The sequence below is a fragment of the Prinia subflava genome, chromosome W (assembly GCF_021018805.1).
Source record: "Prinia subflava isolate CZ2003 ecotype Zambia chromosome W, Cam_Psub_1.2, whole genome shotgun sequence".
In the NCBI taxonomy this organism is placed as follows: domain Eukaryota; kingdom Metazoa; phylum Chordata; class Aves; order Passeriformes; family Cisticolidae; genus Prinia; species Prinia subflava.
This window is the reverse complement of record NC_086282.1, coordinates 6,767,110-6,786,464: the sequence shown is the minus strand read 5'-3', so window position 1 is coordinate 6,786,464 and position 19,355 is coordinate 6,767,110. Positions and strand designations below refer to the sequence as shown.

Genomic DNA, 19,355 nt, shown 5'->3' with positions numbered 1-19,355 from the left:
CTTAGAAAACACAAATTGAGCAATTGACTTTTTCTCAAAGAATGCATGCAACATAGGATGTGGACGTAGAAACCCACTGCAAGGTCCAAGGAAAACTGACCATAGCTATGTGGCAACATCAACACTTCCTACACTTGAGATGATGGCTGTACACCAGCCAGAGAATTTTGCTCTTGTTCTAGAGCTTGGGAAACTGTTTCGTCCCCCTGACGTCTTCGTCTTTTTCTTTGCCTCCGAGTTTTCGGGTTTGGCGTGGGCTCAGCATGACCCACTGCTTTGCAAGTTTCTGCAGTATGGTCTGGACCCACACCTTGTGCGCAGAGAAACAAGGGAGTCACTTTCTGTGCCTCCTTTTCCTGTTCTCCACTAGGCTGAATATCTGCCTGTGTCTCATGTCCAGCATTCTGCCTCTTTTCTGCTGGCTGTGAAGCAGCCGTTGGGGTCATCACCATAGAATCACAGGTGTTTAGAACTGCACAGGTCTGGACCATCTCCAGGACAGTAGAAGTCTCTGGAATGGTTTCCAGGAGCCTCTGGCAAGCAGAATTAGCATGGCTTCTTGCTAATTGCTCCAAAATTATCATTCTTATAGTGCTATCCTGGACTCTCATCTCTAAAAAATCCATCAGACGCACTATAAATTTAGGAAAAGCTTCCTCTGGCTTCTGTGCTATGTCTAAGAAGTCTTCCTTTGGGGAGAAGGATAACTTGGTTTTTATCAATGCAGATATCCCTATGTATCTGCACGAATCTAAAACCATGAAAGAAAGGCCAGCTTGCACATCAGGGCAAGCATATTGACTCCTCCCCATAAGTAGGTCAACTCCGACCCCAAACAAGGGATCATCTCGAGGCAGGTGGCTATTTTTGACAGCCATTTGTCCAGCTAGGAATTTCCAATTTCTTTCAAAGGTAAAAACCTGTTGAGGTTCAAGCATCATTGTTGCAAGACCTCTTATTGCATAAGGAAAGATCAGATTCTCAAATTCTGCACTGATCCATTGAATTGCCTCAGTGAAGCTTGTATTATTTTCTGCCACGTCCCTTGATAAGGGAAACGGGACTGCCCATGATGGGTCATCATGGCTATGATGCTGTGGAACCAAGCCCACAGGTCCCTGAACTGGCTCGGGCAAAGCTGCATCTTCAGGCAGCAGCTCTCTTAGGTCAGCAGCCTGGTTCACCTGGGATGCAGGACTAAAAGCCTCATCCGATTTCACGACAGGAAAAGCGTGCACATCAGACAACGCTTTTTCCCCGTTATCATCTCCCACAGCCGACCCGGCCCCGTAGGGGGGGTGGGCGGGGGACAGTGACTCGCTCAGACTCCTCTCTGAGCGGGGGGGCGATTGTCGCGCTGGGCAGGGGGGCGTGGCCGACGGGCCACAGCTTTCAGCTCCTGTTCCATCGGCCGATGGGTCGGTGGCCGGGGCCAGAGCCGGCAGCAGCTCTGCGGCTCCAGCGCTCGGCCCCGTCCCCTCTGAACGGAGGGGGCATGCGGCGGGGCCGCGCGGCGGCGCGGGGGGGCTGTCCATCGCGGGGGGCCCCGCAGCAGCGGGCAGCGTTGCGCCCAGCCCTCCCCCCGCGGCGCCGGACCGGCACCGGACGCGTGGGGCGGGGCGCGGTGCGGCGGGCGGCGGCGGCGGCTCCGCTGCGGGCACCGCACGGACCGCCGGCGGCGGCGACCCCGCGCACAGCATTTGGCGCGGCGGGGGGACGGGGCAAGGAGGGGCCGTCCCCGCCGCTCTCGCCTGCCGAATCCTGCACGGAGCAGGTCGCGGCGGGGCGGGGCGGGCCGGGGAGGCGGCGGCAGGGGGCGGCGCCGGCAGCGCCGGGGGCGGCGTGCACGGCGGCCCCCCCGGCTCCCCGCAGGGGGCCCGAGGCGGCGCGGCTCCGCGCGGCAGCTGCAGGGCGGACCCCGCAGCGGTGGCGGGCAGCGGGGGGGTCGCCGCGGCACGGCGGCCCGGGGCGGCGCGGGCGATCCCTCGCGCTCGGCGTGGGACCCGAGGCCGAGCGCTCCGCCCCCTCGGCACCCCAGCTCCCCGCCCGGCAAACCGCGCGGGGAGCGGACCGAAAGAAGCTTCCCCGCCCTTCCAAAAACCCCGCTGGGCGCGCCCAACCCCCGACACGGGGGTGGGGGTCTCCTGCATCGGCTCTAACCCTGCATCAGAGCAATCCTCGTCAGAAGCGACGGAGCTCGCAGGGGAGCTTCTGCTCTGTGTCGAAAACCCAGAATCAACTTCAAAGTCCTCCCCAGCCTCTTTTAGAAGTGGGAAGACTGTTCCCCAGGTCCTTAAGAGAGAGCTAGCTCTCATATTTCCGTTCAGAACGGATAAAAAAAGTTTTTCCCCCAAGGTTTTCCATGGGTCGATTGAGAGTGCTTTTTCAGCACTATAAAAAATTCCAAGTTTCTTTCCCCAGCTAAATAGTTCTCTCACGTGTTTCCTGGTCAAGTCAGCGTCACAGGACAACAAAAAGGAGTGGAGCAGTTCCATCATCAATCGCTCCTCTGAGAACATCGTGGGTTTCTTCTTTTTGCAGCTGTAGAAGGCAGATTTTTTTTTTTCTTCTTTTTTCTTTCCTCACTAGCTTGCAACTTGACCACGTATAGGCACCAGTTATCACCGTGGAGGCCCAACCAGGAACACAGACTGGGGACACAGATCTGGGTGCAACAACAGCAGCAGGGCAGAAGACCTGCCCTTAGTTTATTTTTCCATTTTATATCTGTGTCAAGGTGACCATGGATTGGAGAAGGGTATCGCCACCTCTCCTGTCACATTGGTCCAGGAGGCTGTCATTCAGCCTCCCCTTCTCTTGGAGAAAGTATTCATAACATTGCCAATATTTACAAAACATGGTCCTGTGTTTACAATTCACCAGCGTGAGAAACTGCACGTTTCTCCTTTAATATGAACGCTCAGCAAACCAGGAAAATTCATGGCAACACATGAATTTGGCATAACAACATCGTAAATGTCAATTAATATCATAGATTGAAAAGAAATCTTGTCTCTGAGAGTTTTACCCAGTCAAGAAAAAGAGGAATCAGAGACAGGAAAGAGCTATAAAATATTTATAGCAGTATTCCTAAATCTTAGTTTCCCAGTTTTACTTCTGTAAGTTATGTTTTTCACAGCACCAGTTCACTCATAAAATATTCCTGTTTCTATGCTGTAAACTTTTAATCAACTGACAATGTTCTTTAGGAAGAGATTGGTGCAGAGTCAGAGAATAGTTTATCTTAAGGAAGTTAATAACATATGCAATCACAGAATGGCTTGGGTTGGAAGGGGCCTTAAGAACCATTTAGTTCCAATGCCCTGCCACAGGCAGGGACACCTCCACTACACCAGGTTTCTCAGAGCCCCATCCAACTTGACCTTGAACACTCCCAGGGATGGGGCATCCACAGCTTCTCTGGGCAACCTTACTGTGGCAATGCCTTACCACCTTCATAGTTGAGAATTTCTTCCTTATATCTAATCCAAATCATCCCTCTTTCCTTTTGAACTTATTGCTCCTTCTCCTGTCACTGTAGTTCCTGGGGCAGAGTCCCTCTCTGGCTCCCCTGTAGCCCCTCTTCAGGTACTGGAAGGTTCTTATGAGATCTCCACAGAAGCTTCTCTTCTGCAGGTTGAACCCCAACTTTCTCAGCCTGTCAAATATTCACAAATTGTTCATAGCAAGGACACTCTCTGTTGTTCTTTACTCCATCTCCCTGGAAGGGGATGCACAGTTCCTCATGCTTATGAGAACCTACAGGGAGTAGCAGTGACTTACAGGGAGAGCTGGTAAATTGTACATACAGACTTTTATATATATATATATATATATATATATATATATATATATTTGCTATTTAATAAAAACTTTTATCTACACAGAAATATAAAGTTCTGTTTTACAGGATTTACACATAATTTTTTTAAGTTTGCATGATTAGAAGGCACTAGGCAGGGAAAATTCATTTCTCTGCAATAGTTTGTTTCACTCAAAGACAACCCATAGAAGGCCTTTGGAAATCTCTAATGCAAACTGTAGTCAAAAGGGAATTGAATGAAGAGATAGAAAGCAGGTTATACAGTCAAAACTACATGGATTGAATATATTGCCATGTCAGCCTTCACAAGCAAGGCTGGTGATCACAATCTGACTTCTTTTCTATTTTTTGAGAAGTTATAGTAACAGCAGATACTCTGAAGGATTAGTTCTAGTTTCATTCTTATTTATCTTTTTCATTCTTTGCTTTTTTCCCTCTTTCTTTCCAGTAAAAAAAAAAAAAGAAAAAAGAAACTCAAAGGAAGCATCTTGTGTCAACCCTCTGTAAGGTTCAAAACAGAAGTCTTGCAGGATTTGAAAATTTCAAATGTTGATATCTTTCCCCCAACAGTGATTCAGCTGCTCAAGACTATCTGTATTGATTTTGCTTATTTAAAGGATAATTTCTAATAACTGATAGTGTGACACAAAAGTAGCTAATGTAAATGACATTTGAACAAACCTTTAAAATAGGGATTACATAGACATTTTACTAATGCCAAAATAGTTCATATCAAACAACAAAAATTTAAATCACCTGCTTATATTTCAATTTGAAATGGAAATATCTTCAAAAAAGAAAACAGTATACAAGTGTATTTTTTTTTCATTTTTCTCAGTTCATTAATACTAAAAAATTGTAGACTGCCGCAGCTGATCCTGACGATAAGAGAGGAACTCAGGAGACATTTTCTGGGTTGTGAGCAGATCCGGGCAGGAGGCAGGAACTCCTCCTGTTTATTTACAAAAGAAACTTATATACACCTCCTATGATGTCCATCCATTGGAGGATTAAAGTCCCACCTTTCAATCCCACTGGCCCAACTAACTGTCCATTACCTTTCCTCCTCCCATCTAGAAATATGTAAACAAGGAAAGACAGCAAAACATGGCCAATGTTTACATTAACAGGCGTGAGAAAAACTGCACATTCTCTTTCACTATGAGCACTTGACACACAGGAAAAAACTCATGGCAACAGTAGACAATTTTTCGACTTCTTTTTTATATGTAAAATTTTGGAAAATTGCAAACAAGGGGGGGAAAGATCCTAGTAATTTGTACCACTTACAAATGTTCTATTTCTCCCAAGATATATCTCCACTTCTTAGGTTGCAGAAGTTCTGATAATATAAATGAGATTTCGTATGTAATTAAACATTTGGGCTTGAATTTACTTCTCATGAGTTTGAACTACTGCTATATTCTCTGAAGTTAGATCATCCAGCTGAAATTGCTCAGGTAACTGGTCCTTCTTAGTTCCCAAATGATAATATGAAAGAGCTGTGATGATTTTTTATTTTAATTCATTTTAATTTGGAGGTTCAACAATTTACATATAATATGATTATTCAGAGGGAATCCCACTGCTGTGAAAGTAAAATGAAGGACTGTTACTGAATCATCCTGCTAAATTATTGTTTTCCTCAGCCTGGCTCTTAACCATGTTAATAGAGATCAGCATGTGCACAGGAATGCAAACACTTTGCACAAGTTTTTACACAGAGCAGGGGCACCATCAGAGTCCAGCTGAAGCCACACACCTCCCTTGTGTACAGTGCATTACCACAGTTAATAGTTGCTGTCATGTTAGCCAGAGTCGTGGAAGGAAGAATCACTATGGTAGACTTGTAAAGCTGTTCTTGATAAGAACTTGAACAGTGTTATTTGCTATACAATGGCTTTTCTCATCTATCACCGTGGAGGCCCAACCAGGAACACAGACTGGGGACAGAGATCTGGGTGCAACAACAGCAGCAGGGCAGAAGACCTGCCCTTAGTTTATTTTTCCATTATATACCTGTGGCAAGGTGACCATGGATTGGAGAAGGGTATTGCCACCTCTCCTGTCACATTGGTCCAGGAGGCTGTCATTCAGCCTCCCCTTCTCTTGGAGAAAGTATTCATAACATTGCCAATATTTACAAAACATGGTCCTGTGTTTACAATTCACCAGCGTGAGAAACTGCACGTTTCTCCTTTAATATGAACGCTTAGCAAACCAGGAAAATTCATGGCAACATCTCACCCTTTTAAGTATATTAAAAAGAAAACAGAAAAAGAAAAATGAACAATTCTATGACAGGAAAAAAGAAAGAAAAAAAAACCTGTATAAAGTTCACCGACCTTCATTTAGGTGACGGTGTGAGGGCTACATGTTGGTCTGATTCTGCCTTTGCTACCCAGGGTTTCACCCTGAACCCCTTGCAATAACCTGCTCAAAAATATCTCGAGCATAGTCTAACATAATTCAACCAACACCCTCATATTTTTAAATTTTTATAAGATACAAGGGAATATACGGTGCAAAAGGCAGGAGCATTCCAAGAAAAATCTTTCCACTCATTTGAAAATTCTGAACCTCAAAAGTTCTGTCCCAAAACCACAACCCCCAAACAACGTGCACTTTCCCCACAGAGGTCACAATGGCTACCATACATAAAACTGAGCCGTAGCAAACAATTCCTCTGAGTCCATGATTAACAGTCCGCTGGCTCTCAGCATCACACTGCTTCAGTCTGTCCTTGTCCAGCAGCTCCACAGGATCCAAAGTCTCTATGGAGGCCATATAGGAAAAGAGAGGATGCCAGTCCGTGTCCATGTCAATCAGATCTCGAAGAGGCTTCTGTGATGGGTGGCACTAGGGTGGCACAGGATGCACAAGGTTTCAGGATCAGTCCAATGCACCTGAGGCAGCTCAGCAGACTTTCAGCGGCCACCTCCATGGCAAAGATCCCAGAACCTGAGGATAGAGAACTTAAAAAACACAAATTGAGCAATTGACTTTTTCTCAAAGAATGCATGCAACATAGGATGTGGACGTAGAAACCCACTGCAAGGTCCAAGGAAAACTGACCATAGCTATGTGGCAACATCAACACTTCCTACACTTGAGATGATGGCTGTACACCAGCCAGAGAATTTTGCTCTTGTTCTAGAGCTTGGGAAACTGTTTCGTCCCCCTGACGTCTTCGTCTTTTTCTTTGCCTCCGAGTTTTCGGGTTTGGCGTGGGCTCAGCATGACCCACTGCTTTGCAAGTTTCTGCAGTATGGTCTGGACCCACACCTTGTGCGCAGAGAAACAAGGGAGTCACTTTCTGTGCCTCCTTTTCCTGTTCTCCACTAGGCTGAATATCTGCCTGTGTCTCATGTCCAGCATTCTGCCTCTTTTCTGCTGGCTGTGAAGCAGCCGTTGGGGTCATCACCATAGAATCACAGGTGTTTAGAACTGCACAGGTCTGGACCATCTCCAGGACAGTAGAAGTCTCTGGAATGGTTTCCAGGAGCCTCTGGCAAGCAGAATTAGCATGGCTTCTTGCTAATTGCTCCAAAATTATCATTCTTATAGTGCTATCCTGGACTCTCATCTCTAAAAAATCCATCAGACGCACTATAAATTTAGGAAAAGCTTCCTCTGGCTTCTGTGCTATGTCTAAGAAGTCTTCCTTTGGGGAGAAGGATAACTTGGTTTTTATCAATGCAGATATCCCTATGTATCTGCACGAATCTAAAACCCTGAAAGAAAGGCCAGCTTGCACATCAGGGCAAGCATATTGACTCCTCCCCATGAGTAGGTCAGCTCCAACCCCAAACAAGCGATCATCTCGAGGCAGGTGGCTATTTTCGACAGCCATTTGTCCAGCTAGGAATTTCCAATTTCTTTCAAAGGTAAAAACCTGTTGAGGTTCAAGCATCATTGTTGCAAGACCTCTTATTACATAAGGAAAGATCAGATTCTCAAATTCTGCACTGATCCATTGAATTGCCTCAGTGAAGCTTATATTATCTTCTGCCACGTCCCTTGATAAGGGAAGCGGGACTGCCCATGATGGGTCATCATGGCTATGATGCTGTGGAACCACGACCACAGGTCCCTGAACTGGCTCGGGCAAAGTTGCATCTTCAGGCAGCAGCTCTCTTAGGTCAGCAGCCTGGTTCACCTGGGATGCAGAACTAAAAGCCTCATCCGATTTCACGACAGGGAAAGCGTGCACATCAGACAACGCTTTTGCCCCGTTATCATCTCCCACAGCCGACCCGGCCCCGTAGGGGGGGTGGGCGGGGGACAGTGGCTCGCTCAGACTCCTCTCTGAGCGGGGGGGCGATTGTCGCGCTGGGCAGGGAGGCGTGGCCGACCGGCCACAGCCTTCAGCTCCTGTTCCATCAGCCGATGGGTCGGTGGCCGGGGCCAGAGCCGGCAGCAGCTCTGCGGCTCCAGCGCTCGGCCCCGTCCCCTCTGAACGGAGGGGGCATGCGGCGGGGCCGCGCGGCGGCGCGGGGGGGCTGTCCATCGCGGGGGGCCCCGCAGCAGCGGGCAGCGTTGCGCCCAGCCCTCCCCCCGCGGCGCCGGACCGGGGCGGGGCGCGGCGCGGCGGGCGGCGGCGGCGGCTCCGCTGCGGGCACCGCACGGACCGCCGGCGGCGGCGACCCCGCGCACAGCATTTGGCGCGGCGGGGGGACGGGGCAAGGAGGGGCCGTCCCCGCCGCTCTCGCCTGCCGAATCCTTCGCGGAGCAGGTCGCGGCGGGGCGGGGCGGGCCGGGGAGGCGGCGCACGGCGGCCCCCCCGGCTCCCCGCAGGGGGCCCGAGGCGGCGCGGCTCCGCGCGGCAGCTGCAGGGCGGACCCCGCAGCGGTGGCGGGCAGCGGGGGGGTCGTCGCGGCACGGCGGCCCGGGGCGGCGCGGGCGATCCCCCGCGCTCGGCGTGGGACCCGAGGCCGAGCGCTCCGCCCCCTCGGCACCCCAGCTCCCCGCCCGGCAAACCGCGCGGGGAGCGGACCGAAAAAGGCTTCCCCGCCCTTCCAAAAACCCCGCTGGGCGCGCCCAACCCCCGACATGGGGGTGGGGGTCTCCTGCATCGGCTCTAACCCTGCATCAGAACAATCCTCGTCAGAAGCGACGGAGCTCGCAGGGGAGCTTCTGCTCTGTGTCGAAAACCCAGAATCAACTTCAAAGTCCTCTCCAGCCTCTTTTAGAAGTGGGAAGACTGTTCCCCAGATCCCTAGGAGAGCGCTAGCTCTCATATTTCCGTTCAGAACGGATAAAAAAAGTTTTTCCCCCAAGGTTTTCCATGGGTCGATTGAGAGTGCTTTTTCAGCACTATAAAAAATTCCAAGTTTCTTTCCCCAGCTAAATAGTTCTCTCACGTGTTTCCTGGTCAAGTCAGCGTCACAGGACAACAAAAAGGAGTGGAGCAGTTCCATCATCAATCGCTCCTCTGAGAACATCGTGGGTTTCTTCTTTTTGCAGCTGTAGAAGGCAGATTTTTTTTTTTTCTTTTTTCTTTCCTCACTAGCTTGCAACTTGACCACGTATAGGCGCCAGTTATCACCGTGGAGGCCCAACCAGGAACACAGACTGGGGACAGAGATCTGGGTGCAACAACAGCAGCAGGGCAGAAGACCTGCCCTTAGTTTATTTTTCCATTATATACCTGTGGCAAGGTGACCATGGATTGGAGAAGGGTATTGCCACCTCTCCTGTCACATTGGTCCAGGAGGCTGTCATTCAACCTCCCCTTGTCTTGGAGAAAGTATTCATAACATTGCCAATATTTACAAAACATGGTCCTGTGTTTACAATTCACCAGCGTGAGAAACTGCACGTTTCTCCTTTAATATGAACGCTTAGCAAACCAGGAAAATTCATGGCAACACTCATCATCTGTACAAATAAAGTGGTCTTTTGTGCAAATCAGCCAATGAATATTTATGACAGGCACATTCACCTTTACCACTGCAGCTGAATCGTTTGGTATTTATCAGCCAGATACTCTGAGGAGAATGTTCTCAGATCTGAAATGCCATCAGAGGGAGCATGAGCTAATGTCTGTGAGCTAGGCTTGAGATAACCAAAGTGCACAGTGAGTGCCTTATAATTTAGGTGGAACACAATGATACAGGTGGATGGATTAATTTATTACCATTAGTGAATAGTGCCATCTTTCTCATCTCCTGATAATAGTGTGATCTGAAAAATTTTTTATGAACGTTGCATGTACTTGTAGATGTTTCTTCTTAATAAGGATGCAAGAGGTACTTAGCTTATGAGTTATTTATTATTTGCTGTTCATTTTATTCAGCTTATAAAATCTTCTCTGCATATGCATCCTAGTATTCCTGTATGAGATGCCTGAAAACCAGCATATTTTGTTCTAGGATGCCCTGATTATTTGGCTTGCTCCAAGATGGATTAGGGGACTTGCTCCCTCTGTATAAAACACAGATGGCAAAGGAAAGTTATGGGGAGCCAGAGAGAACAAAAAAGTGAGATGAGATCTTCTCCCATTGCTAAAAAAACCTTGTGCAAGAATCATAGAATGTTCTGAGTTAAAAGGGACTCACAGGCTCATTAAAGTCCCAGTCTTTGCCCTGCTCTGAACAGCCCCACAAGTCATACAATGTGCCTGAGCTTTTCCATTAAATGGTTCTTATGGTTTATGTTAGGTGAGGTATGAGTGTTCCTGCCAGACTGGTCATTTAAGATTTAGACTCATAGTCTGTGAAAGGCACTTTTCTCTGAGCATGCTATGTATTTAAGATATTCATGTGTTTCTTGTGCTCTCTTCAGTATCAAGAAGATTGCTCAGTGAGAAGAAGGTGTGTGAGTTTATGCTTCATTTCCTAAATTCTTTCTTAGGTCAGAATCTGACCTAAGACAGGTAGCTGACACAGTAATGACAAGTTTGGTGAAGCTGTCACTTGAATTCAGATCTCAACTGGAGCAGTGTTATACCAAGTACCTGCACTTGAACATATCAGCCAGGTCTGCAGAGCTTCAGAGGCTCTGAGCCTTGAGCTCTCCTCTGCAGGATGCTCTGCATGTGCTGTGGCTGCAGCCAGGCTGCTGTGCCCAGTGTCAGACCTGCTGCGCACCACCAGTGCAGATCATAAGACCTCTCTGTAGACCTTTGCCTTGTGGCATGGTTAGATATGCCAGGGAAGGACATTTCCAACAGAGGCCCTGATAAATTTTGCTTGCTTGCTTGCTTTATTAGCATTTCCAAGCCAACTTCACAGTCTCTTAAATTGAGCACAGTTTTGGTTATTAGGAGAACGTTTGGTAATGCCTCTTTTAAGTTTCCAGCCTGGTTTAACCCTATAGGTGATGCTGACTACAGAGGGGTACTCTGTTCTTGTGCACCCATGTGTAGACTGGAAGTGATGGCTGCCCAGTAAAAAAACAGGAAATGTAATACTAAATAATAGTGGCATTGAGCTGGGAGAGGAGATAGCAACTTTGGCTTTATCATTGATCTGTCTCTACTTGCTAACTTTGGCTTTGATCACTAGGGAGGATAATTAATACTGGTGATAATGGGGAAACTCTTCTGAATTTCTGGCAATGACTGTGACTTATCAGATTTAAATAGAAAGTAGAAATGTGACTTCTGGCTGGGCAACAGGTTGGTTGGCTAACACATTCAGGGCAAGAAACACCTGTGTTCCAGACATGAACAGTCTTGTGTGTCCTCAGCAAAGCCATCTGTGCCACAGGTTGCTTGCCAGATTTTTCTGCAGGAGGAGTTTATTAGAAAGATGATTCCACAGTTCAGTGTGGATATGTGCCACTTTCAGACAATCCACGCAGGAAAGATAATGCTGTCCATTCAGAGGCAGCATCTGTTCTTTGGCATACACTTTGAATATGATCATTGCTAGTGACTTGCTGCTGAAATATTGGAAGTACCATCGTGATTGAAATAGCATTTAAATTTCAGGGTGTTTTTATGTGCTTTCTGCTGTTTCACAGCAGCAGATGAGCACCACCAATACCTCGTCTGCTGCTGGGTAAGCTGAGGTATAACCAGTCTGTATTTATTTCCTGCCCATGTCTCTGTGTAATAAAGATAGAAGTAATAAAGAAGTAATAATCCTGGTTTGATACATTTTCCATTAGAATGGTGGCGTTTTCCTAATAGCATATCACACAGATGCAATACAGTTGACACGATCACCTAATAAATGTAGAGAACAATACTGGATCTCTTTTGTCCCATCATTTAGTGAAGATTCAATATAATTGTTTCATCGTTTATATGCAGATCTTCATGGCAAAGAAAACCATTTGATCCTGTAATCTGGCTTCTGGGTCAACACAGATTATACAGAATATCAGTCAATAACTCCAGTGTTTTTATTAATTCAGGTCAAGTGAAATTATGTTCTTGTTTTAAAAAAGGACCAATGAAACTTTGGTGGTTCCTGCTCACCCTGTTCTGGTGTCAGAAAATACATGGATTTATGGGATAGAATTTAAGTCTTTAAAAAGGCCTTCATAGCCTAAGTAAATTTTCTTCCTGATATTTTGATAGCATATTTAGATCCCATCTACATGTGTTCCTTGTGCTTCAGTGATTTTGACTTCAACTTGTCAGCTTTACCTATTATATGATTTAATTAGTTTGGATCCTGAGTAATCCTCTGAGTGTGTGAGCCTCAGGAACTTTAGAATGAAGGGGTTAAAGTAGAAAAAAGTTATCATTTGCATAAAACTAGACATATTTGTAGCACTTCAAATAATGTTGTTGGTATTTAAAGTGACAGAAATTTCTAACATCTCTGATTAGATTGAATCTAATTTTCTTGATTTAGATATTAAATAGAAGCTGTAATTAGTATCTGATTCTCTTATGGAACTTTATTTTTAGGGCATGCATATATTTTATTCATGGTTAAACTATCCTATAAGTGTTTAGTAATACTGATATTTTGGCAGTGTCTGGAGAGTGAGGTTTTGGTGATGAATGTCTGAAATAGCCTAAATGCCTAAAATACCATTTCTTTCCAGTTCATGGTATTTTGGAGCTCTATACAGGAGACCCAGCTTGCTGATTGTGACGGATTTCCAGGACTAACCCTGTTGAATTATGCCTAGGCTGGGTACGGGTATAAAGTCTCCAAAGATCTTACTACATCTTGATTTCTAAATAAAGTAGTTTATTTATACAAAAGCACATATCTGAAGGCAGAGAGTTCTAAGAGCGGCTTTATTCTACAACTAGTTACAAACTTAGGCAAAGAAAGTCTGAACAAGACAATAACTAAAGCATAGAAATCTTAACACATACAACTCAAATGAGACAGCGAACAAAGCATAAGATTCTTAACAAACAGAGCTCTAATAGAACTATAGACAGAACATATAATTCATAGCCTCAGGGTAAAGCAACTTCTTATTACTGTCTGTATTTTCAATCGCTGGGATCACACTAACAGAGAGGAATCGATCACAAGTTTCAGACAGGAATCTCAGCTACAGGGATCGTAGTAACAAAAGGGACCCCGAAATTCCAAACTCACACAGAGCCCTCGGCCACAGGGACGCGGACGCAACGGGAAATCTCGAACTGCACAGAGCTCCCGTCCGGGGGATCGCGAGGGCAGTGGGGCCCCGGGCCACGCAGGGTTCCCGAGGGCAATGGGGGCCCGAGCCAAACAGGGTTCTCGTCCGGGGGACCGCGAGGGCAGATGGAGGGTCTGAGCCGTGCAGGGTTCCCGTCCGCGGGATCGCGAGGGCAGTGGGGCTCCGGGCCACGCAGGGTTCCCGAGGGCAATGGGGGCCCGAGCCGCGCAAGGTTCCCGTCCGGGGGACCGCGAGGGCAGATGGAGGGTCCGAGCTGCGCAGGGTTCCCGTCCGGGGAATCGCGAGGGCAGTGGGGCCCCGGGATCCCTCCCCACACAGAGTCCCCGACTGTCTCAACCAGCGCACCGGTGGCAAGTGCTGCAGGGGGAAAAGGGGGGACCCCGGGGCCCAGGTCCCTTGGAGCGGGGACCGCGATGTATAATACCTTACAATCCCGTCTTGGCTCCCTGTCAAGGATCGTTCCTCAGGTTGCAGAGAGTGGAGGTTGGATCGATAGATCGAATTGATCAATCAATCAATACTTCTACCTCTAACCCTGAGGCTTTTTATCTAAAATTGCAAAATGCATATTCATATTTTTTATCTACACACTAACTAATCTAGGTACAATTCTAAAGTTCGTAAAACTACGAAAAACAGTATCAGAACCTACGCACATAACATATCTATTAACGCAAAACACTATCTTGCTAGCTTCAAGTTCTATCTTGTTATTGTAAAAAACTTCTATCTTACTAGCATAAGGTTCTACCTTGTTGTACATAAAACTCATACTAAAAATTATAAACAGTACCTTACTCTATTTTTGTTATGTCTGTACTCTATCACTAGGCCTGAAGCTGTGTCCTTCTACACTGAACTAGGACTTAGGGCATGCAAAGCTTAAAGCTAAGGGTTAGATTTCTACTTTGTGCATTTAAAGCTTTTATACATTCTAATTTTTCTAAAGGCTTTAATTCTATCTCTGTACTTTTCACTCTCTGTGGAGGATCCATGGAAACATGGACTCCGACAGAATTATTCTTGTGTGCTGTTTGATTTTAAGCTATTGTATGGCTATTTCTTCATAATTTGAAGCATCTCAGTAAACTGATGCTGGAGGAGGACAGCTGTCTGTAATACTCTCTAGTTAGTTGATCTTTGCTGGTGACGCAGGCAGAACATTTTTTCTTCTGTGCAGACTGAACTTTGTTTTTCAAATACTATTGTTTGTGGCACCCCCTATAAGAAGAACAGGGAGCAGGGGAAGTCAGTAGGTCAGGATGAAAGATCTGAGTAGCCAAGCTGTTGAGAATGTCTAATTGGAAGCTTTCTCAACTATAAGGTGTCTCATGCAGACACATAATAAGCCTGTAGCTCCAGGTCTGACCATTCCCCTGGAAAATGAGTGATTGAGACAAGCAAAGAAGGAACTGCAGTCCCTCAGAGACTGGATCTAAGTCTGTGCATCTAGGAGAGACCAGATTCACTATTCTAATGGGAGAACTACTTTCTGGTGATTTTACCCACAAATGCCCTCCTAAACCTGAGGAACCTTTACTTTTTGAAGAAATGTCTTTTCAGAAATTCCTATGTGGGTGGGGTTACTGATTTCCTTTCTTTTTTCTCTTTTCCCTTTCCCATAGTGTGTGTTTCAGCTAGGGTCTGATGTGTTGACTCTAGGGCTGTTTCTTTTTCCCCTGACTGAGAGCAGTTGGGTGTGTGGGAGGCTTGCATGCCAGTAGGGAAGGAAGGAAGTCTGAGTGTCCTCTGGGACAGCAGGTCAGAGTGACTGCTGGAGGGAAGAGTCATGTTAGGGAACTGGAGGCCTAGCTCCTGAAAACAGATTCAGGATCTGCAGTGGTGACTAGGAGTCAGATAGTGAGGACTCAGTGAGGCTGAAGGGATTTTCCTCAGGTCCAGAAGGCCCTTATCTGACTTGTGAAGTCATTAAATGATTTCAATTTTTATGCATGAAGTTTGGGGTTTTAGTTAAAATCATTCAAAAGAGCAAAGGGAAAGAAAAAGTCAAGCACGCTTGTGGAATTCAGTACTGGAAAAAGCCCCTCCAAAGGCTTGGGCCACAGTCATAACAATGTAAAGAGTACCCAGACATTTCAATTTGGTAGACTATGAATATATTACAAGACAGATAATAAATTCAGACAACATTTTGCTGATCAAGTCTTTCTTTCTAAGTCATTCTTAAAGAAGGGTTTACCCAGAATGAGCCAGAAAGCTTTAAAGGAGCAGTTTGCTGGGGAAAATTTACTAAACTCAGCCAGTGGTATCAGATGAGAGTAGGCAGTATCATTGCAACAACTGTACACCTAGCTTTTGTTTTGTTTTTGAAGCAGATAAATAGTTGTAAAGTTTAGAACAACATCAAGACTTTGTGATGAGTGAACAGCCCAAGCTTCACTTAGGTACATCAAGCTACATAGCATGGATAACATAGTTTTGAGTTTCATGAAAGAAAACAATCTGCTTCCTGCCTTTCTCCTCCTTAGTTGCCCTCTGACAACCCTTGCTTGAAGGAAGAATTGTGTGTGATGGTCACCATGGCCTCACTGCTCTATTTGGATTTTAGTGTGAAAGTCCTTTAAGAAAGATTAGGACAAAGTGTGATGGTTGCATGGCCAAATTATGAAAATTGCTAGAAGTGTTTGTAGGTTTGTTTTCTAATGTCTGTTTTGGACAGTAGTTGTTGTGTGGCCATTCTTTCTCCTATTTTAGTACTTTAAGGAATGCAGTGAGCATAGCTCAGGAAGAGGTTTAGTGAATATTAAGGGAAAGCCTGTAGGGACCTACCTGACAAAATGTTTCTGTCAGATAAATCGAACAGTTACTTGTGTCTTTTTTTCCACTTAGCAATTAACATCTTTTTCGCCTTCTGATTTTTCTAGATATCCGTGGAATACAAGAATTTTTAGACAAAGTATCTCAACAGGGAATGGATGTAGCCTTACAGAAAGTAGAAAACAACATCAGTAAAATGATCACGGGGCTCTTTGCCACTATGAGAATAGAAGAACTGAACCGCTACCGGGATACCCTGAGACGGGCCGTTCTCATAATGAACCCTTCCACAGCCAAATCATTCCTGACAGAGGTATGTATTTTAATGAGAGCTTATCTTCTTGTTTTGCTGACCAAGACAACAGTGGTCTTTCAAAAGATTGAATTTCTTTGACTTCATAAAGGTAATAAAAAAAACCCAGGTAAGCCCCCCCCCAAGTAAAATTTTAAATATTCTCTATTCAAAGATCAGCATGCAAGGGTGTTCATTCATGTTCCTAAATGTGCGTGTACATTTAAATAGAGAACAAGTAAAACCACATCCTGCATGAGCCAAAGCATTTAGGAAATATGCAGAAGAATTACCCCTCAGGCTTGTTTGAAGCTCAAAGGTACTGTATTGCCACTGTGACCCTCACCACTGAAATATTTATGACTGAAACTTTTTTTATTATTATTAAGAGAAATATATATAATATGATATATAATATGTATTTGTGGATAAAATGTGTTTACTTAATTTTTTTTACATAAAATTATGTTGATAATGTTCTCTTATGTGCCACTGAGTAGTAGTAAGGTAATGGAATATATGAAAGATTTGATTTGCAGGAAGAATTTGAGATGATAGAATAAAGTCATGTTTTCAAGCAATATGGACCAGATTTTCCAAAGGTTCTTAGGGATTTAGAGACAGAAGACCTGCGTATTGCATTTGACTATGAGTTGTACAATCTTTGTAAATGAGTGGCATGGTTCTTTTTACATGGCACTGTGCTGTTTCAAATGTGATTTTTCATGCATGTATATTCTTTATCATCAACCAAAGCTTAAAAATCTCTGGTTTGTTTCATAGAAACACACTTTCTCTCTTCAATAATTTCTCTTTGGATCTGTTTCTAACTTGCATTACTTTTCTTCTATATTTTGCTATTACCTTGGTCTTGAGAAATTCAAGCTTAAAACCTACTTCTGCATAAAAACAACTGCATATCCAGTCTCAAGTGAATGCCTTTTAAGAAAATTAGCTAGAATTCAGGTTTCTTGGTTTCTTTTTCAAAATTTTGTCTGCCCTTGGTTTGTTTTGCTGGGTATTTCACTGTCCTCGTTACACATTTCAAGCTTGCTAATTCTGAGTAATGGGGGTCTGCTGCTCTATCTAAATGAATGTAGTGGTTCATAAGGTTTAAACAAATTGTGGGCATGTTTAGGTTGTTCTGCAGTTTTCATCACCCAAGTCACAAGTGTTTTATTTTTTGGTAAGAGGCATTATGAGATATGTCACATTGCAACTTGAAAGAAGCATGGTTGGGGGCTCTACCTACTATAACTCAGCAAAACAAAACTCCTGTATTGGTCTTACAGAGAAATGCTCTTTAAAAAAAAAAAAGATACATTTTATCATTTATTTTTAAACACTTGGGCATAGTAACAAAGTTGTTATAATCTTTTAAAGTTGTCATGTATGTGTTGCCAAGAAAGTAAAAAAATTACTTTAGAGTTCTTACTTTGGCACTGGCCACTCAAGACTCCAAAAATCAAAAGACCCATAAAAAACACAACTAAACCAAATCCTCAATCCCCCTCCCACCAAAAATTTTTATACTAAACACCAAAAAGTTCCTGAAAAACTCCCCAAGTTTCTCCATTTCTGGAATCTGTAAGTCTACCAGGGAAGGTCATTAACTTCTCCTGCTAGTGTGGTTCAGAGAGACTCTTAGATCAGCTCAGTATTGTAGGTTTTTGCCAGGATAGCACCATTCACTTGGAGTATGATATGTGACTGGTAAAACTGACAGCAGGAGCCTCTTAATAGGAAGAGTTACTCAAATAGAAGTGTGATTATTGCCATAGCTTATTTGTGTTGGTGACAGGAAATGAACTAAACAAGTGAGCTCAAACACAAAATATTTGCACAAGAAGAAGTTTGCAGTGGGTACTTAACCAATGGATATTAAAAACATTTATTTTGAGTCAAACAAGCAGCTGTACTGTAGGGGGAAAGAAATTATAAAGCATTATGGACTGCTAACGGGCAAAGATATTCCTAAACTATTTAATGGTCATGCTGATTCCAAAGCCTGTGTCTTGTGCATGATCAGTTTAGCTGGGAAATTCAGCATAATCTAGTGGATTTAGCATGTAAACATTATGAAAATAGTAAGAAAAAACTGCATATGCAGAAAAGCCCTTGGGGTTTTTTCTGCCCATTAGAAGCTTTTGGCTGCCTTGCTGGATTCAGCTGTCTGCTTCTCTCCCCAGACATCACATAATCTCTGCTGCTTGGTCCCTTCTTAGATGACTGCTCTGGCTGAATCCTGTCATTCTTTAGCTGAGAAAAGAGTTCATTCACTTTGCAACAGCTGTAGCAAGCGTGGTCTTGATTACTATGCAAGTAACAACTATTCCAGGGTAAATAGTCAGACACTGGCCTGTGTAAATAAGCCGTCTGTAAACTGGAGTTTGCTTGGGGAGAATTTATCTTTGTTCAGACTCTTTGAAATTCTGAGTTTGAAATATTTTTCTTTCTTTCTTCTTTTTTTTTGTAAAGCAGTATTGCTTTTTTATGTAAGGTGCTTCTTTCTCTTCACCTCTTCTATCTCTAGAGCTTGCAGAGATGAGATCTACTTAATAAACTTAACAAAATGGAGATTAGGAAGTAAATTCATTTGCCCTCCATACAGCATGAAAAGGCAGTGTTATAAATGCCAAGCCAATTCCAATTAATAAAATGAAATTTTATTAATTAAAGAATTACAGGACAAAAATTTGGGTGAACCAGCAAGCAGAAGCACAGTGCCGATGTCCGGGATCAACAATGGGTGAACCTTAGTTGCTGCCTTTATTGCACCGTAACTCCCCTTGTTCATGAATTGGCCCTTTTTGGGGTCCCTGTTTTATACAGTTTTTTTGGGCAGCGGCAGAGGATTTCCCCACAGTTCTTTTGTCTTTG

The 19,355-nt window shown here is 44.6% G+C and overlaps 1 protein-coding gene and 1 long non-coding RNA gene across 2 annotated transcripts in view; one reads left to right on the top strand and one right to left on the bottom strand.

Moving 5' to 3' along the window:
* Positions 1-19,355, top strand: part of LOC134563452 (glutamate receptor ionotropic, delta-2-like) — an 845,768-nt gene that overhangs the window by 425,671 nt on the left and 400,742 nt on the right. The window contains exon 4 of the mRNA XM_063421373.1: positions 16,291-16,496. Within this exon, the coding sequence (XP_063277443.1) occupies positions 16,291-16,496 (206 nt within the window). The remainder of the gene's footprint in view (positions 1-16,290; positions 16,497-19,355) is intronic.
* Positions 5,984-19,355, bottom strand: part of LOC134563453 (uncharacterized) — a 468,018-nt gene continuing 454,646 nt past the window's right edge. Inside the window, exon 2 of the long non-coding RNA XR_010083381.1 lies at positions 5,984-6,798. This is a non-coding gene — a long non-coding RNA (uncharacterized LOC134563453). The remainder of the gene's footprint in view (positions 6,799-19,355) is intronic.